This window comes from Onychomys torridus, chromosome 6 (genome assembly GCF_903995425.1).
Source record: "Onychomys torridus chromosome 6, mOncTor1.1, whole genome shotgun sequence".
In the NCBI taxonomy this organism is placed as follows: Eukaryota; Metazoa; Chordata; class Mammalia; order Rodentia; family Cricetidae; genus Onychomys; species Onychomys torridus.
The window spans coordinates 97,656,899-97,681,149 of NC_050448.1; the positions used below are offsets into that span (position 1 = coordinate 97,656,899).

General features: G+C 43.1%; 1 protein-coding gene and 1 non-coding gene across 2 annotated transcripts; one reads left to right on the forward strand and one right to left on the reverse strand.

The window, feature by feature from the left end:
* Window positions 1–5,909: 5,909 nt before the first annotated feature.
* Dnttip2 (deoxynucleotidyltransferase terminal interacting protein 2) lies at window positions 5,910–16,558 on the forward strand. The gene is made up of 7 exons (XM_036191436.1): window positions 5,910–6,013; window positions 7,256–8,865; window positions 11,276–11,414; window positions 11,976–12,071; window positions 13,787–13,951; window positions 15,316–15,425; window positions 16,340–16,558. Exons 1-7 carry the CDS (start codon window positions 5,945–5,947, stop codon window positions 16,431–16,433), a joined length of 2,283 nt encoding a protein of 760 aa, XP_036047329.1. The 5' UTR covers window positions 5,910–5,944; the 3' UTR covers window positions 16,434–16,558.
* Window positions 16,559–23,766: 7,208 nt separating this feature from the next.
* Trnar-ucu lies at window positions 23,767–23,851 on the reverse strand. Its single transcript is given in 2 exon segments — window positions 23,767–23,802; window positions 23,815–23,851. It is a non-coding gene; the product is annotated as a tRNA-Arg (tRNA).
* Between the last annotated feature and the right edge of the window lie 400 nt (window positions 23,852–24,251).

Here is a 24,251-nt window from a genome sequence, read left to right on the forward strand (position 1 = left end):
TTATTAGACCATCAGGTGCCTTAGGCAGGCAAGGTGAAACAGATGCAATACATCTTTACATAATTAAACAAATGGCAACATACACAAAAGTAACACACCTTTACACAGAGTAATTTTCCTTAGCATAATGTAACACATATTGCCCTTCCTGAAAATAATATTCCAAAACATTATTTTACTCCAAATCCTTAAGTTATTGAATACCCTTTTAAAACGAGTCTTTTGGGGGCTGAAAAGATGGCTTAGTGGCTAAGAGCATTTGCTGCTCTTGCAGAGGATCCAAATTCAGGCCCCAGCCCCAACATGGTGGTGCCCAACCATTTGTAACTCAGTTCCAGGGGATCCAATGTCCTCTTCTGACCTGGAGGCACCAGTTATACACATGGTATATACACACAGATCTTTCAAAAATACTACCCAAGTAACTGCTTAAAATGAAAAGCAAAGTTATCAGTAGTGTGTGTGACAGATATATTTTAATTCAGTGACCCAAGGTAGAAATACTTTGTGTATAACTTCTTTCCAAGTAAACATTTAAAAAAAGTTTTTTAGCTTATTACATTGCCAAAATTGACAGGTGCCTTACTCAGCAGCATTCTGTTACTTGGAATTTATTCCATGAGTTTACCTTGAATTCCCATCCAAGAGACTATAGACACCAGAAGGACCAAGGTCTCTAATAAAGTAGATTCATATGCTGTATATTCTAAAGACTTTTTCGGGCGGGGGTTGTTTGTTTGTTGAGACAGTATCTGTAGTGCTGGAGCTTGCTATATAGGCCAGGCTGGCCTCAAACTCAGAGATCCGCCTGCCTCTGCCTCTCCCGAGCTGGGACTAAAGGCATGGGCCACCATGCCCTGCCCCTGAAGACCAGAACACTAATACAGTATCCATTTAAGGATGACTAGTGATAGAATGTGTGTCCTAAATATCTTAATAGACTTTCAGTTCTGAAAAATGGTCATCTGGACATGTATGTGAGCTGTATGCTTTTATTTGGTTGTGTCAATGGTGGGAACATCTGGGACCTAAAGCATCACATTAATTTTAACTATTTGAATTTAAACAGTATGATTTGAAAATAGATTATTTAAAAATATATAAATGTAAAACAAAACTGAAGTTATTCTGTATTGCACAGGCAGTTCAGGTTTTTTATCAAAATCATAAAGCTATTTTGTCTATTTTGCATGAATAGTTCAGATTTTCTATATTGGGGCCAAGCAGTAACCAAAATTAGGATCTTGCTTTTCAGGGACAAAAGTTGTAAGGCTCATCTTAATTATATGTCTTTATCTAAGTGTTTCCTCCTAGGCTATCCACCAAGTACTTTGATCTTTGAAATGTAAGCAACCAGTCACTGGTGTATACTGGCTGGCAGTTTATCCTTCCGCCAAATGTATGGATAGAGAATTGTGAAGTTTTCTGAAGAATTTAAATCACTTGTGCAATCTGTGTTCTTATACTCAAATACACCAGCTTTTTATTCTAAGCTTATTTTTCCCACACTAATTTCCAATGTTCCAAAATTAATTACTTCTCTTCATCATAAAACTGATGAAGGAATATGTCAGAGTTTGATTTTTCAAAAATATGTAACAATATTTTATAGTTTTCAGATTGGGGGAAACAAAATGGAAATAATGAACTATTATGTGTCTGTAGTATGTACTAAAGCAGAATATAAGGCATTGTTAAAGATAATTTTTATTTTGCTTATATTACTTAAAATGTGAGTTGTATGTTTTTTATTTGAGTTGTTTGAAAAATGGGAACATCTTACATCATCACATTGATTTTGAACCATTTGAATTCAACAATATGATCTGAAAATAAATTGTGAGTTACTTGAAAAATATCTAACCCATAAAGCTGTTTATTCACTCAGCAGAGACATGTGCTGTGTGTTATGCAAAATGCTACCAATGGACACAGATCAACAGCCTTATCTTTAAAGAGCTTACAGTACATTCAAAGGGAGGAGATGAGGTCATGAAGAGCAATAGAGAGCTATCTTGGTTGGTGGCAGAAATGGGGAAAAGGTTGGAGGATGTGGAAGAAAGTACCTATGCAATTAACTTTTATGGTCAGGTGGGAACAAAGTGTGCTGAGCATTGTGGGTAGAGATCCTTCTCTGCCTGATTTGTAAATGTTTTATCAAATGAGTAATTTATATGTAAACATGTCATTATAAGGAAAGCATCTTCAAAGCCTTTTCTGGGGCTGGGGAGGTGGCTGGCTCCAGGGATACCTCATAGACTAGCATGAGGATGTGAGTTTGGATCCTCAGCATCTACATAAAAAGCCAGGCATGGTAGGGGAGCATTACAACCCAGCACTAGGAAGCAGACAGCTCCACCAGTCAGCAAGCTCTGGTTCACATGGATCTTAAAAAAATAAGATGGAATGTACTAGAAAAAGATATCCAGTGAAGTAGACCTCTGGTCTGTGCATGCATCTGTATGGGCACACAACCACACAAACAGTCACACAGAAGGCTTGTTCGGTTGAGGTATGGCTGGAAAAGTCACATTGTATAAAAGAGACTAAAGCTTGTCACCTCCCCCACCATTAGGATATGATTGTATATCCATTGCCAGAAAATTAAAACAGGATGTGTTTTGTTAGCATGTATTTCATATATGGATTTGGTATGTCCATTTTCTATCATTTTAAGATGGTTGATATCTTAAAATAATTATTTAAGTCAGCTCTCTTCCCTTTCTTTGCTCAGTCCTGATGGTGTACTGTGCTCATTAAATTCACTTGTTTTTCTTATATCCTTAGTAATTTTCACCAACATCTTTGGAGTAGTGTTACGGTTTGGATCTTAAATCCCCACAAAGGGTCATGTATTAGAGGCCTGTCTTTGGCTGATGGTACTGTAGGGATGTGGTAGAAACTTTAAGAAGTGGAGCCTAGTGGAAGTTAGGTCATTGGAATTCTTGATGCATAGGTCATCTCTATGCATCTCAGCCACCATGTGGTGAACAACTTCGCTGTCACATACTCTCCACCTATTTTGTCTTGCCATCAGCCTAAAGGGACAGTGTAGTGACATGGACTGCAACCTCTGAACTGTGAGCCCAAATTTTGAAGCTGTTTAAGCCGGAAATCTTGACACAGCAACAGACAGCTGACTAGGACATGCAGTAAACTTGGTGGTTCTGTTGGTCTGAACATGTAGTTCATACTCAGTCTTTTTATTTCTTAGCCATGTCGGAGATTGAACCCCAGGCTCTGCAACTGTTTAAAGATGTTCAACATTATCATCAGTGAAGTGCAGACCAAACTATAGTGACATGTCACTAATGACACAAAATGTAAAGACTGACAACAGCAAGTGTCGGTGAGAATAGGATGCAGATGTAACGCTCAGATGTTGGTGAGACTGAAACTATCGCTATAGGAAATACCCAGGCATTCATTTTTTTGTTTTTGTTCTTGAGACACAATCTTGTTAGATGGTTCAGACTGGCCTGGGCCCTCCTGCCTAACCTAAGCATTACAAGTGCTGAGGTTGCAAGCCATGCACTGCCATACCTGGTTTTGGCATATCTTATAAAATCAAGTGTACACTTAGCCTGGCATTATTCTACTCTAAGGCAGTTGATCAGACTGAAGATCTCACTCTCTCACTGGCTGTTTTAGCCAAAAACTTCCCTCATAGTCTTCACCATAGAGCAGCTCACATCTGCAGAGAGCTTCACCAGACAGCTGAGAGAAGAGCAAGTCAGTTACACCTAACTGAAAAGTAACGGCCCGCACTGTTGTGTTTCCACTAAGCCTAGCCTGTCTTAAAGAATGTGAGGACAGGAGATGGACTCAAGTTCTACCTAGTGTAAGAATTTTGTCCTTAAGTACATCATAATCCTGGGACGGGCCAGCCTAAAAAGCGGGCGGGCCCTCTCTGTGCCCCTTCCTCTTTTCCTCTCTCCCTCTCTCAATAAAGCTCTAGAAAGGTAACCCTGGCTCATGATTCTTCTGCCAGCAGTGCTCCTCTGGCTGGCCGCTGTGGGCGGCGCCGCTTTAACCAACATTTGGAGTTTAACTAACACCTAGCAGGAACACTTGTTCTTGCCCTTAATTTTTATGAAACTCCTAAAAGCACAGGTTGCATCCTCATGGCACACAATGGCTGCTTGAAAACCAAAGACAATTCTCCAGGAGAAAACAAACCACTTTACTAAGCATGAGTCATGTTTTTAAGACAACTTCTAACAACCAAAACTTGGTCATGGCTGGGCAGTGGTGGCATACGCCTTTAATCCCAGCACTCAGGAGACAGAGACAGGTGATCTCTGTGAGTCTGAAGCCAGCCTGGTCTACAGAGTGAGTTCTGGGATAGCCAGGGCTGTTACACAGAGAAGCCCTGTCTTGAAAAAACAAAAATACTTGGTCACTATGCATGCCTGGTTCTAAGGCAAATGAAGAGGAGCTACTTAACTCAGAAGCAGTGTACCCACTGGAATACGTGTTACCAAAAGGGTTGGTTGGTTGGTTTTTGAGACAGGGCTTCTCCATGTAGTTTTGGTGCTTGTCCTGGAACTCGCTCTGTAGACCAGGCTGGCCTCGAACTCACAGAGATCCACCTGCCTCAGCCTCCCAAGTGCTGGGATTAAAGACATGCGCCACCACCGCCCTGCTTGGAATACCTGTTTTTAAGAAAAATTATTTTGTGTTTAAAAAGTGAAAGAAAATAGATTCGATGAGGCACATCCTTTCTTGCTCCCAACATTAATTCTTGTACCCCTTCCTCAGTCCCCTTTTGTAGCCTCTCAACATATTCTAGTTCTCCATCTTTCATCTGTAAAACAAAACTGGACACCTCAACCAGGTGTGAAGGCACATGTCTTTGATCTAGGCACTTGAGAGGCAGAGGCTCGTGGATCTTTGAGTTCGAGATCAGCCTGGTCTACATAGTTTCAGGACAGCCAGGGCTATGTAGAGAGACCTTGTCTCAAAACAAAACAAAAACCCCCAAACCCTTTTGATTTGGGCCAGTCTCTGCCTTTCGTTGCAAAAAATAAAAAGTTTTATCCCTCTTGTAATAGTTTAGGGGTGGGAGGCGCGAGTTGGAGTCAAGGGACACCACAAAGTCACACCAAGCAACAGAGCTCATCGTGGGAGGTTTATGGGGGGTGGGTTGCAGAGGAGGCCTCTGGGGAGGGCAGAGGCAGAAAGAGCTTGCTCTTTTTGGGGCGGGGGAACGGTTTCTCTGTGTAGTTTTGGTACCTGTCCTGCATCTCTCTCTCTAGGCCACGCTGGCCTTGAAGCTTGCCTTTTAGAAGGGGATATAGCGAATGCGCTTAGGACGAGTGCTCTACTTAGTGGCGGCGGCAGCTACAGTGTCACGTCTTGGCTGCTACTGATGACGTATCCTGCTAGGTCCCCGAGAGCAGGCCGGTGTAAATGCCTGAACGCTAACACTTCTTCACAATTATTATTTTTTTTAATTTTGAAGCTTATTTCAAATACGGAGACATCTTAGTTAAATCCAGAGCTTTCTAATTATTCTCTGAGATCCTGGGTGCACTTAACATACATCCTTGTATCCAAACAAATCTCGAAATCTCATTTATATTTAACTTAACAAATACTAGTGTTTTCTAAAAGAACTAAAGTCTCCCTTTAGCTTCAGTCAAGACTCACACAAGTACTACAAAGAGGACGGATGGAAAGCAGGGTAAATAATGCGACTTCCCATTTTGTGTAAAACGGAGAGCACCGCAGGAACACCGGCGGGTCGTCTTCTACCGGGTTGACCCGCTCCATCCCTGCGGCGGCGATCCCGGTCTAGAACAGCCGCAAAGCCGGCGAAGGAACGATTCTTCCGAGCCTCGGTTTCCGCGGGGAATCATAAGCGAGGCCCTTGTCTGACGCACTTCCGGAGCGACGGAACAGAGGAAGCCGCGCAGGCTCCCGGGAGTAAAGACTCGGGAAAATGGTCGTCACCAGGTCCGGGCTGTCCCGGACCACACTCCAGGTCCCGTCAAAAAGCTCCCAGCGGAAGGTGAGCGATCCCAGGTTCCCCGAGTCTCCTCGCCGCTAGGCAGAGCAGCTTGGCCGGGTGGAGGAGAGCGAGGAGGCCCGGCAGGGCGGAGGAGGGTGAGGAGGACACGAGCCTTGCGCGCATAGTGCTGCGCCTAGTCGGCCGAACCGGGTTAGGCCTCGGGGTCTTTTAGGGCACTTACCAGAGTGTAGGTTGGTTGCCTTGTGCAGATGAGTCTTTTTAAGCTTTCTTTTGAGACGATACCAGGGAAGATTCCAGCCACCACTCCCGAGCCTCATTTCGGGGGTGGGAGGGAGCACTGTTTGCACGTGGGGAGGCTGGCGGTGGCCCAGCACCAACTCCTCTGGCGTATTAAGGGCGGCAGTGTATCTCTCAGAGCTTCTGACTGTCTCCTGCTGCCATGCTCTTTAGCTTGTGTTGGTAAAGGATGTAGGGCAGCCCTTTCCTGTATGTAAAAACCCAGGCAAGCAGCAGATTCCTGTAGCAGGAATCTTAAAGAGTCTTATTAATAAAATCAAACCTGAGGCCAGTTATTGGGGTGAATGCTGGAAGATCAGAGAAGCAGAACAAGCCACAGCTTCCTCACCTCGCCAGTTACTTATCTGGTCTTGTTTCCTCAGACTGCAAGCTTCTGTGTCGTCATCTAAATGAGTCTCAGTTGAACTGTGCTGCTCAAAGCCTGAAAACTTAACTAGCCAAATGCTTCTAGCTTCTGGTCTTCATGCCTTATATATCTTTTTCTTTCTGCTATCACTCCTTGGAATTAAAGGCGGGTGTCACCATGCCTGGCTGTTTCCTATGTGGCCTTGAACTCAGAGATCCAGAGGGATTTCTGTCTCTGGAAAGCTAGGATTAAAGGTGTGAGTGTGCCACCATTTTCTAGCCTCTGTATCTAGTGGCTGTCTATTCTCTGACCCCAGATAAATTTATTAGGATGCACAATATTTTGGGAAACACAACACCACAGATTACCTTTATACACTCATAAATGTATATACACTATATCCGTTCAGTTAGTACTTAACTTCCCCGCCCCCTGGGCCTCTATAAATGATTTGGGGTGGTTTTTTTTCCTCTAAGTGGAGAAAATTCTCTTTTCAGTTCTTTCTGAAAAATTTTACTTCGTGAGTTTGGTTTTGTTTGGTACCTTGTTCAGTTTTGCTGTTTGAGATCTTACTGCATTTGCTTTCTCTTGTCCCAGCCCTGTCTAAATGATACTGTGTTTTTTTTTTTGGTTCGCAGAGTTCTTCCTCTCTAGGAATTGGGACACATCTAGAAAGCAAGAAAGAATCAGGATCCGATGGCAGAAGTACAGCTGAATCACAGACTGCTGAGAAACAAAGTTCACTCCTCTCCAGAAAGAGGAAAAGTAGAAATGCAGGTCCTCCAGTAGAGATAGCTGAACCGGCTACCGATGCAGAGGCCTCTGAGGCAGAGTCCCATGCTTCAGGGGTTTCTTCTGTGTTCGAGGTCCAGGAGCCCATTGTAAGAGTAACTAGGAAGAGGCAGATCGTAATTGCACCCACCCCAAAATCCAGTGTTAGGAAAAGGCAGAAAATCACCCCTCAGCACGAATCTCTCAATGAAGGAGTTGTTTCTGACACAGAGTCTCATGCTTCGGGGGTTTCCATGATTGTACCTTCCACAGAAAGAAGCAGCAGAAGAAAGAAGGGTAAATCTGAAAGAGAGTCAAGCCAAGAATCACAGGCAGAAGCTATATCTGATGCTGAGTCCTCATGCTCAGGCATTTCCTCCCTTGGGGTTACAGCCAGGAGACCAGCCAGGGATATGCAGAAGAAATTACAGACCCAGGCTGAGAAGAAAGATACTAAGGTTATACCAGGAAATAAAAAGCAAATCGTGGATACATCTGTGAATTCGGAAGACTCAGATATTAGACAGACCTCTCAGTTACCTGCAAGACCCCTTTCTCAGGTAAATAGGCTGGATTTCTCTAATAATGACTTTGATGATTCCATCCACAGAAATTCAGAAAAAAAGCTAACAACACAAAACCACCAACATTTGCATGTACAAGAAGAAAAACAAGGCGGTGTTGCATCTCTTACAGAAACCAGGAAGGAGAATTGTAAGAGCCTGGATGAAGAGGACACCAAAATAATAGACGAAAAAAAAATTGATGGGAAAGATTCCCAGTTGAATCTTTCTGAAGTTCAAGACACCCACCTTCAGCAGTCGGTTCCTCAGAATTATTCAAGTACCCCAAATAGTAAAGCCACATCACAGCCTTCAAGCCCACATAGTGAGGCCATAATGAAATCATTAGAGCACAAGTTTGCAGTTGTGAAAATAGAAAGATTGAATGAAGAGAGAGCAGGCAGCCTAAGAACGAGTGATTTGACAAAATTCAGTGATCACGGTGACGGTAATGAAGAGCCCACAAGTGTAGGTGTCAGTGAAAACAACAGCCAAAGTGATACGGGTCCTGAATGTGATACCAAACTGTGCAAATCTGAGCTCAACGTGTCTCAGGACACAGATAGTTCTGTTTTACTGTTTCTTAGCAGTGATGAAAGCCAACAGTCTGAAAACAGCGAGAATGAAAAGGACACTGTGTGTCCTGTTGAAAGCGGTGGCCAGAAGGAGTCGTCGAGTGGAGACTTGGAAGAGTCGGCATGTGGTAGTGCACTGTTTGTAATTGACAGAACTCCTGGATTGAGTGCTGATAAAAATTTCTACCTGGAAGACAAGGCCCCAAGCGAAGTTGCTGTTGAAGAAGAAGAAAAGGAAGAAGAAGATGAAAACAGTGAAGAAGAATCATCAGACAGTGATGAAAATAAAGAGGAGTCTAGTGATGAGGAAGACTTACTAAATAACACGAAGTCTAAGCTGTGAGTACTACCTTTAAATAGGAGAGGGCATGCTAAGGGTTAAACCTATGGCCTCAGCATGAGAAGCATATCCTTTGCCATTGAGCTGTAACTCAGCCCCCAAAGTAATTCTTATTAGTATGTATTAGATAATGTTTCATTGTGATGCTTTTCTACGTGTGTGCATATAGTGTATTCTGAGGTGTGACTGTCCTCCTACTCATCCACCTCTCATTCCCACTGACGGCCCTTTTCCCAGCTAGTTCTCTTTCTGCTTTCATGTCTTTGGGGGACATAGGTGACCCAATGAGTTTAATTGCCTATAGGAGTATGGGTGAGGGGTTATTTAGAGGCTCATGGGAAGCTTGCCAGTTCTACACCATTGAAGACAATGCCTCTTCCTCCCCCAGTAATCATTAACTGCCTGGAGATCCTCTGGACCCTCCATTACAAAGTGCTGACTGGTTCAGTCATGTGCAGTTGATCAGCAGCTTCTGTGAGTTCCTGGGCGCAACTACCGTGTCCTACCCAGAGCAGCATCCCACATTGCTGCTCTCCGCCCCTCTCCTGCAGTGTTCCCTGGGCTTTGGAAGGGGTGATACAGATGTCCCACTTAGAAACAAGCATCTTGAGACACTCTCAGCACTTTTGACCAGTTTTGAGTCTTGGTAGTGACTGCTACCCACTGGGGGGAAAAAGGGCATCTTACATACCTGGGCATGAACCTAAATATTTAGAAGGTATTTTTAATGAATTCAGCGTGTCTAGCAAAATAAAATAGTAGCTTCCCCACTAGGGCCTGTGACCAACCACAGGCTTCTGATGAGGTTTACTATACAGGTATGAATTCCTGTAAGTGGGCTTCAAATCCAATTAGAAGTGGTTGGTTACCCCTATAACAGTGCACCAGTAGGCAGACATAGCTTCTCTGGCAAGTCAGTAGTATAACATGTAGGGTCCACACTGGTTAAGTGTGGGAAGCCAGCTCCCACCTTTTAAAAGGATTTTTATGAGGAGGAGAGAGGGATAAGAAACTTTTAGATAGAAAGATAGCAAAGAGGAGAAAGACAGAACACAGGATAGCCTCAGGAGGATCTGGATCAAAATCCAGTGACCATTCTGCTTCTGCAAAAGGGCTTTTTATAACAATGCCAAAGGTCGGGGCAAAAGACCTCCCTCTTGCTAGATCAAAGCACACTGCACAGCCAAGTGTAGACCCTTCCAGACACCTGGTAACCATGCCCGTGGTCAAAATCATCTTACGCAGCCCTGCTATGTAGAGCAAGCTCAGATTCTTGGACCCTGAGTAAGTTCTCACTAGGAAACCTCTGTGAGTCTCTACAGGTAAGGCCATTGATAACTTTTCTCGCCAGCCTATGTATTTACTTTCCAGCACTATAAAATTTAGCCAACAGGAAAGATGCTTCCAGCTCAATTTCAGGTTAATTTCTATGTCTTGTAACCAAAGCCTGTGATATCTTCAGCAGTAGGGTCTTAATATCTAGTCCTTGGTGGGCCACCAAGAGTCCTGGTAATAGCCTCTGGTTTTGAGGGGCCTCAGGGTGTGCATCAACCATAACTTGCTAATGCTTTTGTTGTTGTTTGCTTGTTAATTGTTGCTTTTTGTTTTTTTTTAAAAACCCACACTCCTTCCCACGTTAATCCCAGTATACATTCAAAGGTAAGAACCACTACCAAGGTCCTGTGATGGACTCCACTCTCCAGTGGAGGCTCATTGTATGTGAACTACACTGTATGGTCTATGAGAATGACCAGAGAAGAAGCTGGCTTTGAGTCTTAGAGTATTTGCTTATAAAAAGGACTCTTGGTTATGTAAAGTAAACATTCTCACTATAAAAATAGCATAGGAGCTGGGGCCAGATGTAGAAGAGGCTGGGTTGGTAGTTTAGAGTATGTGCCTTTCCTGCTTCTGTAGGGTTGGTGCTCATTGTCACCTGAGATGTATTTAGAAACACTGCCATTAATTCACCCAGCAACAATTCTTTTTTCTTCTACACAGACCTCTCTGTAGCCTACATTAGACTGGAACACAAAATCCTGCCTCAGCCCTGATGGCTGGGATTATAGTCCTGCACCATACCTGGTCTACCTAGGAAAGAATTGTAGAGTTGGTAGCCTGTTAAGTTCAGAGCTGCTCTTTCTTCCTGGTGTAGAGATAACTGTGTCTTTCTGAACTGTGCCCTCCAGTGTGTGCCTTTTCAAGTTCTTTATGAAATGTGTGGGCATATTATTTGCTTAATCCTCCTAGAAAATCTTGGGAATCTGTTTGGATGTCTTCACCAATAGTGTTGATTCATTATTCATCCTAGACTTTAAGTGAATGCTCTGTTTCCATGTGTGATTTTAACATGCAACCTTGTTTCCATTTTGTCTTAATTACTTGATCTTTAAGTGACCTTTTCTCTTTCAGTCTGAAGTTGACAAGCAGCAGCATAGACCCTGGACTGAGTATCAAGCAGTTGGGGGGGTTGTATATTAATTTCAGTGTAGACAAACTGCAGCCTCACAAGAAAACCCTAACACAGATCAAGGAGAAGAAGAAAACCGAGGTAAGCTCATGAACTGTCCCCTCCTCTTTAGTTCTTGGGAAATGACTACTTTCCCTATGGCAAAACTGTGTTGGTCTGTTGTGCTCTTTTTCCATCTTGTTGGAATAGGTTTTTATGAATGGAGTTTTATCTGTAAAAGATGATACTTGAAATAAATTAACTCAAGATCAGTATTATTATTATTATTATTATTATTATTATTATTATTATTATTATTATTATTTGCATCCACCATTCAAAGTCCCAGGGGTCCTATCTTCTTGCTGTAATTTTTTAAGCATTCATTTGGTGTGTGTGTGGGGGGGCATGTTTGTGTGTGTGGGGGGGCATGTTTGTGCGGTGGTGTTTCTGAGATTAGAGTACAACCTGCAGTAGCTGCGTGTCCCCACCCTGTGGGTTCCAGGGATCAAAAACAAGGCCAGGAGGTTTGGCAGCATGTACCTCTTTAAAGTGCAAAAAACATTCAGGAATAGATTAATGGATTTGCCTACACAAAATTTAAAAGCCTAAGTTTAAATGGGGAAGAAAGATAAAGAAAAATAATAATTTTGTATTTTCTAGCTTCTGCAAAAAGCTGTCATTACACCTGATTTTGAAAAAAATTATTGTGTCCCTCCATATAGTAAATCGAAGCATCAAGTTCAGAAACAGCGCAGGGTAAGTAGGGAGTTACTGTTTAGATTGCTCACGTGTGCTTTGCCTTTGGACTTCAGGAGATGTGATAATATAATTGTGCGGTTAAGCTCTGTGTGTTTATTCATTGTGGACAGGACCAGAGTTCTGGACACTAAGGACCATAAAATATGGCTCCATCAGCATGTGTAGTGCACACAAATACAATTTCTGGTTTTGTTTGTTTTGGTGCTTGGGAGTGAACCCTGGGTTCTTGTGCATGTTGTAAGCATGTACCCTGTCACTGAGTTAGGGCTTCTGCCCCATAAATACAGCTTTTGAAAATACACCTTAAACAGTGACAGCCAGCATACAGGTTCACCATCCATATCATTTGTCTTTTTACTACATTACTGAAGGCTAGCACTCTTGCACGACCAACTTAGAACTCTGACCTACTTAGTCTGGCACTTGAGGGAGGCAATTTAGCAGTGTGGGCAAACTTACTTTACTGCTTGAACTTACAAGCAGTTGTAAAGGTACTAGTGATGCAGCACACTGGCACATGGCGGGCACCAGATCATTTTGGATGAATGAAACAAAGTGCCTGGTAGAGTTTTCAAAAGAATAATAATTTTGTTTTATTTTGGATATAATATAAAGCTCTGAATTTGTTGAGAGTTAGTTTCTCAGACCCTTAAAAAAATAATGCATGGGTTGGGGATTTAGCTCAGTGGTAGAGTGCTTGCCTAGCAAGCGCAAGGCCCTGGGTTTGATCCTCAGTTCCAATAAATGAATGAATGAACAAGTAAATAAACAAATATAAATAAATAAATAATGCTTATATACCAGCTCCTAAAATAAAATGCTTTTATATATTATCTCTTAGATGGGCTCTTTTAGACAAAAATGGAAGCTGTGTGTTCCTTGCCCTGAAATTTTCACCAGGAAGCCATCATTTATGAAACTGATGATGCTTTGCCAAAGAAATGTTTTGGGTGGTTTTGTTTTGGACTTAATTCTTTTTATAAGGATACTGGACATAAATGCTTTTTGTAAAGCTGGGGTTTTGCTTTTTTATTTGTTTTTTGAGACAGTGTTTCATATCCTGGGTTGGCTAAGCAGAGGATGACCTTGAACTTCTTATCCTCTGGCCACCAATTCCCAAATTCAGGGGTACAGGTGTGCATTGCCATATCATGCAGATATATTCAGACCACGCAGTGTTGAAGAGTGAGCTCCAGAGCTTCACGTATGCTGGCCGAGACCTCTACCAACTGAGTCACGCCCCAGCTCTTGTAAATGCTCCTTTCCCAAGTCTGAATGGGTTGGCGTCTTGATTTCACAATCATCCATCCTCAGTCTCTTCTAAGTGTTGAGGTCACAGCTATGTACTACCACAATCAAGTAATTCACACAATTTTCTGTTTTATAATTTTACAGGAGGTCACCTTTATAGCACAGTAGGCAGTGTGTCTGACTTTAGGGGAGATTAGTCTGTGCTCTATCAAGAAAAGTTAGAATGTTTATTTTGGGGGCTTGAGAGATGGCTTGGTGGTGAAGAACACTTGCTACTCTACAGAGGACAAAAGTTTGGTCCCAGCATCCACATCAGGCATCTCCTAACTTCCTGTGACTCCAGCTCAGGAAATCTTCACTCTCCTCACCTCCATGGGCACCTGCATACACATATGTGTACATACATATAAGTAAAACAAATCTTTTTCTTTTCATGTTTATTTTTAAAACTTTTATTTCAGAAAGAGCGACAGAAAACAGCTGGTAATGGCTGGTTTGGCATGAAAGCTCCAGAACTGACAGATGAACTGAAAAATGACCTCAAAGCATTGAAGATGAGAGCAAGCATGGACCCAAAGAGGTTTTACAAGAAAAACGACAGAGATGGTTTCCCTAAGTACTTCCAGGTACACAGACAGAGTGCTGGTTAGGTTATGTGGCGAATAAATAGCATGGCAAAATAAGAAAGAGTTTACATGTGTATACCAAGCCTGTGGTCAGTGTCTGCTTAGGCAGCTCAGACAGCCATCAGTTTATAATGTGTCCTCAGTACAGAGGGGCAAGGTTAAAAATGGTAGCTGGCATCAAGGTTAGTTCTATTAAACTCACTGAATTTTTGTATCTGAAAGTGTGGCTAGTATTAACCTAAGAGCAAAAGTTGATGCAGGATGTAGAGAGAAAGGAAATTATTTCATTCCTTTTCTCTTTTCAAAGCATCCCTGGGCAGAGACAGTGGACGACATTGAAAAGTTGCTTTTCAGTGTCTCCCAGTGAGCGAGCAAGTTGGGCCTCCTTCCACCCCTCTCAACCCTTTTCTACCGACTTGGTTTCCAGATTTCCTCCCTCTCAACCCTTTTCTACCCACTTGGTTTCCAGATTTCCTCCCTCTCAACCCTTTTCTACCCACTTGGTTTCCAGATTTCCTCCCTCGCCCTCATTGTAGTGAGTGGTGTAGTCTGTAATCTACTTCCGTATTTGTTCCCATGTTCTACTTCTGAGAAGCTTGAGTAAGTCTGGTGACCTTTGGGGTGGTCTGTATCACTTCCTTTGGACCTTCATGATCTGCACCCAAACTAGCTTGCCAACTCTGTTATTGAGCCCTCTTAAACTTCAGCACACTCTCCTGCTCAGCCTTCTCAGAACATGTGCCAGTCTTTACTGCTCTGACTTTCTCTCCCTTGTTTGCTTGGTGACCGTTTACTTACAGAGAGCCGAGCTAAAATGTCGTCTGTCATTCTTACCTCCTTTAATAAGCCTGGCCACTAAGTCTTTAGAGCCATGTATAGTGTTCTGTTCCGTGTGCATCATTTGTACTGTAGTGTTCAGTTTCTGCCTGGCTCTGCCTGAAGATTGTGGCTCCTTCCTGGCGTGGACTAGATGTTCATGGACTAGCTGTTACTAAACAGGTTCTAGGCTGGCAGTATTTATGATAATCTCTAAACTCAAATAGACATGTAGAATTTAAATGTATGACATTGGATTAGAAAGCACAGTTTATAGTATTTTGTGCTATTCATCATGAACTTACTGTTTGGCACTGAAGAATATAAAGTTTGGACCTACTGTACACTCTAATGGGGAAATGTGATCGATAGCACCATTGGACTGGCTAATAGGTGGTTTATTTTTGCCTTTAAAAAATGGCACAACTTTAATCCATGAGTAATGTAAGCTTGTGCTTTCTGCTCCTGCAAAAACCCTTTAGACCTATACTGAAATGTGGAACAACTTAACATCCAGGTACTGCATCACTTATTTCAATTTTTCTTAGGTTGGAACCATTGTTGATAATCCAGCTGACTTCTACCATTCAAGAATTCCAAAGAAACAAAGGAAAAAGACTATTGTGGAAGAGCTGCTGGCTGATTCTGAGTTCAGGAGGTAATTTACATTTTATTTTATAATGTGTATGCTTTCCTTTAAATACCCACTTTATAGGTTTTCAGATTACCTTTTGGTGACTTTTTCTGAGAATAACAAAACAAATAATTTAGTATTTGGCATAAAGTTAGATCCTCGTCTATTTTTGCCAAGCCCTATGTCATGTAGCCTGTAAACTGCACACGGCCCCTCGGGCTGAGAGTGAGAAGGAATGATGCCTTGGTGTTCTTTGGAAATACTTTTTACCTAACAGATCTCTTATCTGGAGAACAGACCTGAAAATCATTCTTTGTTTTCTAAGGTGATTGGTTTTGGTTTGGTTTTTTAAGACAGGGTCTCTCACTATGTAGCTCTGGCTGTTGAGGATCAGAGATTGCCTGCCTTTGCCTCCCAAGTGTGCCCGAACATATGGCTGAGCTTCTAAGAAATGTCAATAATACTGTTTTTATTAAGTAGAAACTATTTTACTTTGTCCTTTCTGAATTTTTATCCCACATTTATACCCAGATCTAATGTCACCTGGCAAATGGATACTGGTCTTTAAATACAAACTCTAGCTGAGGAGTTCAGTGCACATCTGTAAATCCAATGCATAGGAAACTGAGAAAGACAGGTTGTGAGTTCGAGGTCAGCCTAGGATACATAGGAAGTTCATGGCCAGCCATTGCAAGACACCATCTCAAAACCTAAATAAAATGAATTACAAACTCTGAGGACAGAGATTATTGATTGCTGCCTTGTCCACCGCTGTCCTCAGCCTCCTGACATTTGGTAGCAATGTGATATACAAGACAACTCAGCACAGAGCATTTTGAGATTTAGCTCCTCCCTAAAACTGTATTAACTGCTGATACCTCATATACCTGATACATTGTGCTTTAGATTGGAGCATAAAGGTTTGTTTTTCTCTTTAGATTTAACCGAAGGAAGTATTCGGAAATCATGGCTGAGAAAGCAGCAAATGCAGCAGGAAAGAAGTTCCGGAAAAAGAAGAAATTTCGCAACTAAAGTCCACAAAGCAAACCACAGCATTTTATAGATCTCCTTTATTTGCTGAAGTCATCACAGAATTTATATAAATAATATATAAATATTTAGTGATTTCTGTTTGTAAATAAAGCTGACAAACTCAATCATGTGTCCCTTGGAATAAAAATAGGTTGAGTGTATAGATGGTATGTCTGGTTTTAGACTGTTAAAGGGAAATGAGTACCCACTATTTTAGTGTGTTCGTCCAATTTTTGGTATTATTCATTAATTTAAAGAAAATGTAATTAGAACATAGGCAGTCTGTTCAAAGAACTTTCTGAAGTGATCAAAAATGTCTAAGTATAAAAACTACTATGGTGTGTGTGGAGGACGTAAACACGGCTTATGCCCTGTTTCTTCCAGTGTACATGCTACAGTGTGTGGGAAGGTAAAGGAAAAAGTGTTCCTGCAGCAAACATGAAATACTTGTAGAAACAAAGAACTCACTGAGGCTCAAATACGCCTGAAACGATGCAGAAGTCTCGGAAATTTGGGATAAAAGTGCAAGATGCAAGAGGGCTGGAGTTTTTCTCTTAGGAACTGGAGGAATGATTCTTCCTACTCAGGTTAGTTCTAAGCAAAACAGGGTTAAACAGGATTTCCACTTGGCCTGTAGGTCAAATGACCCAGTTACCTCCTCCAGTGGCTCAGGCAGGCACCCAAGCTAACCTGCTTTCTGGTACCCAAGAAGTGTTGATCACTCCTATGAAGGCTTGTTGGATGTAGCTCCTTTATATTATTAGACTCCTATTTCAGTAACTATAAAGTCTTATATTGGACCTTGGAGTCACAAACAACCATCATCCATGCTTCCTTTTATTAAAAACAAAACAACTACAACAAAAAAACATTTCAATAATGTATGTTGCCTCTGTTTGACAGGATTCCATGTGGGAGAAGTAAGAAGGGTTAAGAGTTTCTTTACACATCTTCCAGGACTCTTTAGCAAACACTTCTTGACCAAGGCTCAAGGGGCAACCTGCTGTATTTTCTGTCCCATGAGTGCTGGAATGGAGTGAATAGTGCTTTGCTTCAAAACAGATAAGTACTTTTTAGTGTTTACTCACAGTTACATTTCCATTCATAGGTGCTCTTTGCTTTGTCTCCATTGGCTAATTTTAACTTTTTAAAAACATTTTTTATAAGCAATTTGTAGTTTGTCTTAAATATACCTCAAAGGCCTATGGTACTTTGGGAAGTAGAGGCACCTGTAGGAGGTGGAGCCTAGTGAAGTTACATAATGGGGACAAGTCCTTATAAGGGGATGGGACCCCTGGTTGCTTTACCTTCTATTTGCAGCCACGAGATGGCCAGCTTTACTTCTACACATTTTCTTCCTGCTATGGACTACTGCCTTGCCACGGGCCCAAAGTGACCATAGATGACAACCTATGAAACGAAGCCAAAATAATCCCTTCCTCCAAGTTGAGTATCAGGAATCTTGTTACTGCAATGGAAAGTTGCTTTATTTTCTACTTCACTTGTATAAAGTAGGGAATGTTTAACAAAATACTTACATCAAGTAAACTGAAATTACCTAAAAAATAATCTGAAGTCATCTATTAACATTCATTCTTGGCCGGGCAGTGGTGGCGCACACCTATAATCCCAGCACTTTGAGGCAGAGCCACGCGGATCTCTGAGTTCGAGGCCATCCTGGGCTACAGAGTGAGTTCCAGGAAAGGTGCAAAGCTACACAGAGAAACCCTGTCTCAAAAAACCAAAATAAAATAATTAAAAAATTCATTCTTAATTGAGTATGAGCAAGTTTTATTTTAAATCTTTCAAAGCAGAGTAATGGTACAAGCCTGAAATCTCAGCACCTTAGAAGTGGAGACGGGGATCAGGCATTGAAAAATCACTTGAACTACGTAATAAATTTGTTTTATCTGCAATGCTGTCCCCACAAAAAGTTATCTTCCAAACTATAATGAATAATATCTAAAAAGTATTGTAATTATAAGGTTTTGTGTGTGGAGTGTCTACCAGAGAAGACCTATTGGGGTTCAAGCCATAGAAAGTCTTTATTACCAGGCTGGTAACTACACTGGGTGCTTGGGACCCCAGTGCAGTCCTGAGCCTTTCTCAGAATGGGTTTTTAAGCATAAAAACCACATCCTGGGTTGACACAACTCAGTTGGTCAGATTCAGAAGTACAGAAGCCAAAAAGCAAGGTTTGTACGTTAGAGACTTTCTCAGATCGATGGACTTTGATGGATTAGGTCTTGGTTCTCATTTTGGCAGGTGTTGCTGCCTACCTACATGCTGGATTTTAAGGCCTGAATAGTGCTTCCATCATGGTGTCAGCTGTTACGTCTGGGTCCTGTTACAAAAGCAGGCACTTCTGTTTATTACATTTTTGTTTGTGGGTGTCCGTGGGGCATGTGCATGTACTTGTATGGTGGTCAGAGGCCAACTGTAACAGTTTCCTTTCACCATGTGAGTCTCAGAGTTCAAATTCATATCATCAGCCTTGGCCACAGGCTTTACCTACTGACCCATTTCATCTGCCTTCAACTTCTTTGGTCTCTGTCATCCTGACCTACAAATATTTTCGTACTTCAACTTAGAGAATGTTCACAGAGTTTCAGTTCAAAGTAGTGTAAATTGAAGATGCATTTCATCTCATGTACCAAATATAGCCTCACCTAGTTTCCCTGAAATGCTCAGAACATGTATGTTACTCTACAATTACACAATCTAATACCTTGATAATCTCCTCTGCCCAGCATGACGAGGATCATCACTAGCCCAGGAAAAGTACAGTTTCTGCTCAATGCAAGTTGCTCTCTCTCCACTGTCGTCAGTTCTGAGTCGGACTCGCCAGGGGCCATCCGTGTTTGAATAATGGGTGGAACTGTCCTGGTTTAGTGAGTGTACAAAGAATTTAGTCCACTCAACAATTATTAGGTTTAATGACTAACAAAGCCAGACTACTAGCGCTGGATGTGAAGGAGTAGATCAACTGAGGTCATCCAAAGCCTGCATCTGTCTCCTTAGTGTTAGCTTTTCCTTTGCCTCACACCTTCAACTTTCTCTTGCCATGCTCTTCCATTCTGTAAACAGTCATAGGGAACCTGTTCTGTGCCTAGCATAGCATGTCTAAGCACCAACAGTACATCTCCAGGATGTCCCAGAGACCTCAAGGTCAACACATGCATATCTCAACTCATTCTCATATGCTCGTTCCTGCATTTTTATTTTTTGTCTCAATTATGTCAGCATTTATCCACGGGCCTACGTAGAAACAGCTAGCTGTTTCTGCCCTCTCCTCCATCCCTCAGTTCGAGGCTCAGCTGTCCTGGGAAACAGCTCTAGTTTACATGCTCAGCTTTCTCTTCAACCGCTTCCCGCATTCCAGCTCTCAACATTTTCTTACTTTCATGTCTTCAACAGCCTCAGTCCATGGTCTACACTGCAGCAGAGGAATGATACAAAACACATCATATTGCTTCCCAGCTAACAACTATTCAGCACTTCCCCCTGGCCTTTAAGTCCACACTCAACAATGGTGTATGAAACTTTTGGAATATGGTCCTGGGTGGACTCTCAAAGTATGGGGCTTTGTTTGTTTGTTTTGGACAGGGTCTCACTATGAAGCCATTACTGTTCTGGAACTCACTGGACAGATTAGACTGGCCTCAAGCTCTAAGAACCACCAGCCTGTAATGAGTCTTTTTCTGTTCCACTAGCCAGCTCCCAAATCATGATACGAGGCCTATTATGAAAGCTTGGCCAATAGCTTAGGCTTGTTTTTAGCTAGCCTTATAACTTAAATTAACCCATTTCTATTCATCTATGTGCTGCTCCAGACTTGCTTACCTCATCAGCTACATGAGATGTCTAAATAAATGTGGAGCTTTAGGGAAGAGATTAATCAAGAGGGCTTTGATCCATCTATGAATTAATCCTTTGATGGGCTATTAGGAGATGGTGGAAACTTAGGACCATGTTGAGAGCAGGTCCTTGGGAACATGCTTTTAGGAAGTCTATTATCTTGCTTCTGTACCCAACCCCATCTTCCATCTGCTGATGTGACCGTCTTTGTTTCAAATGCTCCCGTCATGATGTTCTCTCTCAAACACTGAGGCCTCCAAGCCAAGTAACCATGGACTAAAACTGAGATTGGATAGCAGGATTTATGGCTTGGGAACAACATAATAAAGACCAAGTCAGCCAGGCGGTGGTGGCACACGCCTTTAATCCCAGCACTCGGGAGGCAGAGGCAGGAGGATCTCTGTGAGTTTGAGGCCAGCCTGGTCTCCAAAGCAAGTTCCAGGAAAAAGGCTCAAAGCTACACAGAGAAACCCTGTCTCGAAAAAAACAAAACAAAAACAAAAAACAAGTCATATTTGCTTTTGCATTTCTGGGAAGTGTATGTGCTCTGAGCTATATCCTCATCCCTCTTTAGACTTTTTGAGACAGGGTCTTTCTACGGGCAGATCTTGATCCTTGCGATGCTCTTGCCTCAGCCTTCAGAGTAGTTCAGATTCTAAACCTGTACTTCCAAGCCCGGCTCCAAGCATATGGTGTAACATAGACAAGGCAAGGCTCCATTTATTGGCTCTTCCGGATAAGAATAAAGAGAGGCTAACACGGACTAAGGAGGTGACTGGGCTGCTTAACAAGATGAAACAGCAGGCTTTTGATTCTTCTGGGATGGACTATGGTTTGGTCCCTGTCCATTAGTTCCAACATAGTTTCAAAAGACACACACACACAGGTATACACACACACACACAGGTATACACACACACACACACACACACACACACACACAATCCTTTTATTTGGTGGCTAATGAGTAGTCAGCTTTGCTCAGAAACTGCAGAGTTTCTCATAAACATTCTGGTCTCATGGTTTATAGAGACTGTAGGTAAACTAGCTGCCTAGAAAGCACAGTGTGGGGTGAAGAAACACCAGCCCCAATGGGCAACAGGTCAACTTATACTTGTCTTGGATAAAACATTTTTTTCAAATGATGAACATTTATCTAGATAGAGAGCTGACCCAGGAATTAAGACAACAAAATGGACACTGTAGGAAGACAGATGCCAAGCCTTTTACCGTGTTTATCCATCGGGTATTTGTAGCCTCCAGTGAAGAATCTGTCTTAGCAAAAGTTCAAGTTTCTGCAAAGTAAGCCGGCAACTGTTACCATACCCCACATGTCAGAGGCGTTACTTCTCATAAGCTAGCAGGCAGTTACAGACCGCTCAGCTGTGTGATTCCCAAAGTTAGTCAACTAGGAGTGAATGCAGTGACTGACAGCCGAAGTGATCTGGAGGCTTACTGAAGAAGTCTTGGGGATACAGATTTTCCCTTAGTAACAGCTTTTCCTCGGATGTAACCTCCTCCATGCCCACTAGTTCTCAATTGATGAGGTCATAAGGAACTCCTAGCTCTGTAAACATTCTGGCCTTGTAGCTTAACTGGCCAGTGTTTTATGAAGAAGCTATTGGGAGCGTACCTATAATGAACACAAAGTTAAGGGACCAGAATTTGCCTTTTGTTTCCTTGGACAAGTTGGTAGTTCCTTTTCAAAATCCTTGACTCAAAATAAATGTATCTTATTTTGTCACAGAAACAAAAAGATTTCTAATGTCCCAACTAGAGACTACTCATTTTAGTCTATGTGTGAGTATGCCTGTTTCCCCACAGTTCACATGCCATCAAACACGTGGAAACTGTTAATTTATAAATCACAGCATGTGTAGCCTTGGCCACGCTACTTTATTATTATATTAGCGAATAATTCATGATTATGAAGGGGAAATCTTTTAAAAAATAAACACCTGACCTTTCTAGACTGTAAAATAGGACATAAAAATTTCAGACCAATGCAGCAACCTAGAAAATCCAGAAACCAAAGTGTATACATGTTGTTGGTGGTTTTTTACTCTTTTGGGGGGGGCTTGCCACCCAGCTCCCAAATAAATCACACATGGAGGCTTATTATTACTTATGAATGCCCGGCCTTAGCTTGGCTTAGTTTCTAGCCAGCTTTCCTTAACTTAAATTATCCCGACTTCCTTTTACCTCTGGGCTTTTCCCTTGGTCTAACTTCTGTAAATCTTGGCTGGCTGTGTAGCTGGGTGGCTGGAGTCATCATCCTCCTCTGGCTGCTAGATCTCAGCTCTCCAACTCCTCTTCCCAGACTCCTCCTCCTATATATTCCCTCTGCCTGCCAGCCCCGCCCATCCTTTCTCCTGCTTTGCCAGTTCTTTACTGGCCAGTTCTATATTAGACCATCAGGTGGTTTACACAGTAACACAGCTTCACAGAGTTAAACAAATGCAATATAAAAGTAACACACCTTAAAATAATAGTTACTACACACACAGGAATTTAAACCATCATGCAGGTGGCATTTCAAATGATTATGGAAGAGGCAGTGGGCTCATCACCAGCAAGCCTGGGGCAGAACTTCCATTTCTAAAGATATTCCAGATGGAGCAAAGGTACAGAAAGTGCTAACCTCTGCACTTGAAAAAAAACTGAAAACATTTCCAAGTAGCCATTATCATTACTACTGGTTTGTGGGTAGAATTTCAAGTCTCAGATACAGGACTAACAAGGATGTGTGCTCTTTCCTGGACCTTTCCCGACGATTTTGAATTTTTCAGCTTTTGCATGAATTAGGAGTTTTGCCGGTAATCTGTATTTTTAAACTCCCTTCATTCCTGGGCTTATTTGAATTTGACGAAGTGGAACGCTAACCTTGTGCAAAGTTAGACCTGTCCCAAGGGGGCTAGACTCCTGTTTCGAGCTGGCAGGCAGTGTGTGCCCACTCCAACTCTTTGCACTAAAATCATGGAAGAAGAAAGCAGTCAGCCCCAGAAATGCAGGTTTCTGGGCCTCTCCCCAGATCCACCGAAATGGCATCCTGAAGTGACGGCTGAGGTCTGTATTTTTTTTTTTTTTAAACAACATCCACTCGAGATATGGGGGAGAGGTTGGGGCAGGGGTGTGTATCTAGAATGCCCTTGGGCCAGCCTGAGCAGCGCGCTCCCTCTACCCTGCTGGCGGCCACTGTCCAGCTCCAGACGTGGGATGTCACGCGAGACCCAGGCACGCCCCACGCTCTCACGGGCCCACACCGAGAGGCTCGCTTCTTTACAGCCCCCTTTACCTAACTCTTCTCCGGACTGAGATCGGCCCGGAGGCCGCGGAAGCTGCAGCCCAGAGTGGTGAGAGCCAGCACGCAGCGGGAGGGGTGCGGTGGCTGGGCGGGGAGTTTATAGACCAGAGACCAAAGGAATAAAAAAAGGTAGAAGTCAAAAGCAAGTGTCTGAAAGTTTTAAAAACACTCCGACTCCGCCGGGACTCGAACCCGGAACCTTTGAATGCCTTCAACCTCTAGAAGTCCAATGCGCTATCCATTGCGCCACGGAGCCACCTGTTGGAGTTTCCGCGCATCTGCCCTATTAAGCCAGAGGCAACCGCCCGGCGCCCGGCCCAACACACTCTCGGTCGTCGCCGGAGCCCGGCCGCCGAGCCTGAGACCCCTCCAGCCGTAACGGCGAAGCCGGGCGAGGCCGGCGGCCATCCAACCCTCCCGGGAGCCGCCGCTGCCGAAGGGCGACTGCGGGCCGCGGGTCCGGAGAGCGGCTGCACGCCGGTCGCGCCCGTCCCTCCCCGGTTTCTGCCGGCCCCGCGCCCCCGCCTACCAGCTGTGTCCGGCGGCCGCTCCCGCCCCGCCCGGGCCGCGGAGGCTGCAGGCCCGGACCGGCCGTTGCGCCGTTGCTCCGGGCCGGTGACGCCGGGGGCACTTCGGTCGCCCCTGCGAGCGGCGAG

Coding starts and splice junctions, on each gene's coding strand:
- Dnttip2 (XM_036191436.1), top strand. CDS start 5,945: ATGGTCGTCACCAGGTCCGGGCTGTCCCGGACCACACTCCAGGTCCCG. Junction 11,415..11,975: donor AGGAGAAGAAGAAAACCGAG/GTAAGCTCATGA, acceptor TGTATTTTCTAG/CTTCTGCAAAAAGCTGTCAT. Junction 13,952..15,315: donor GTTTCCCTAAGTACTTCCAG/GTACACAGACAG, acceptor AATTTTTCTTAG/GTTGGAACCATTGTTGATAA.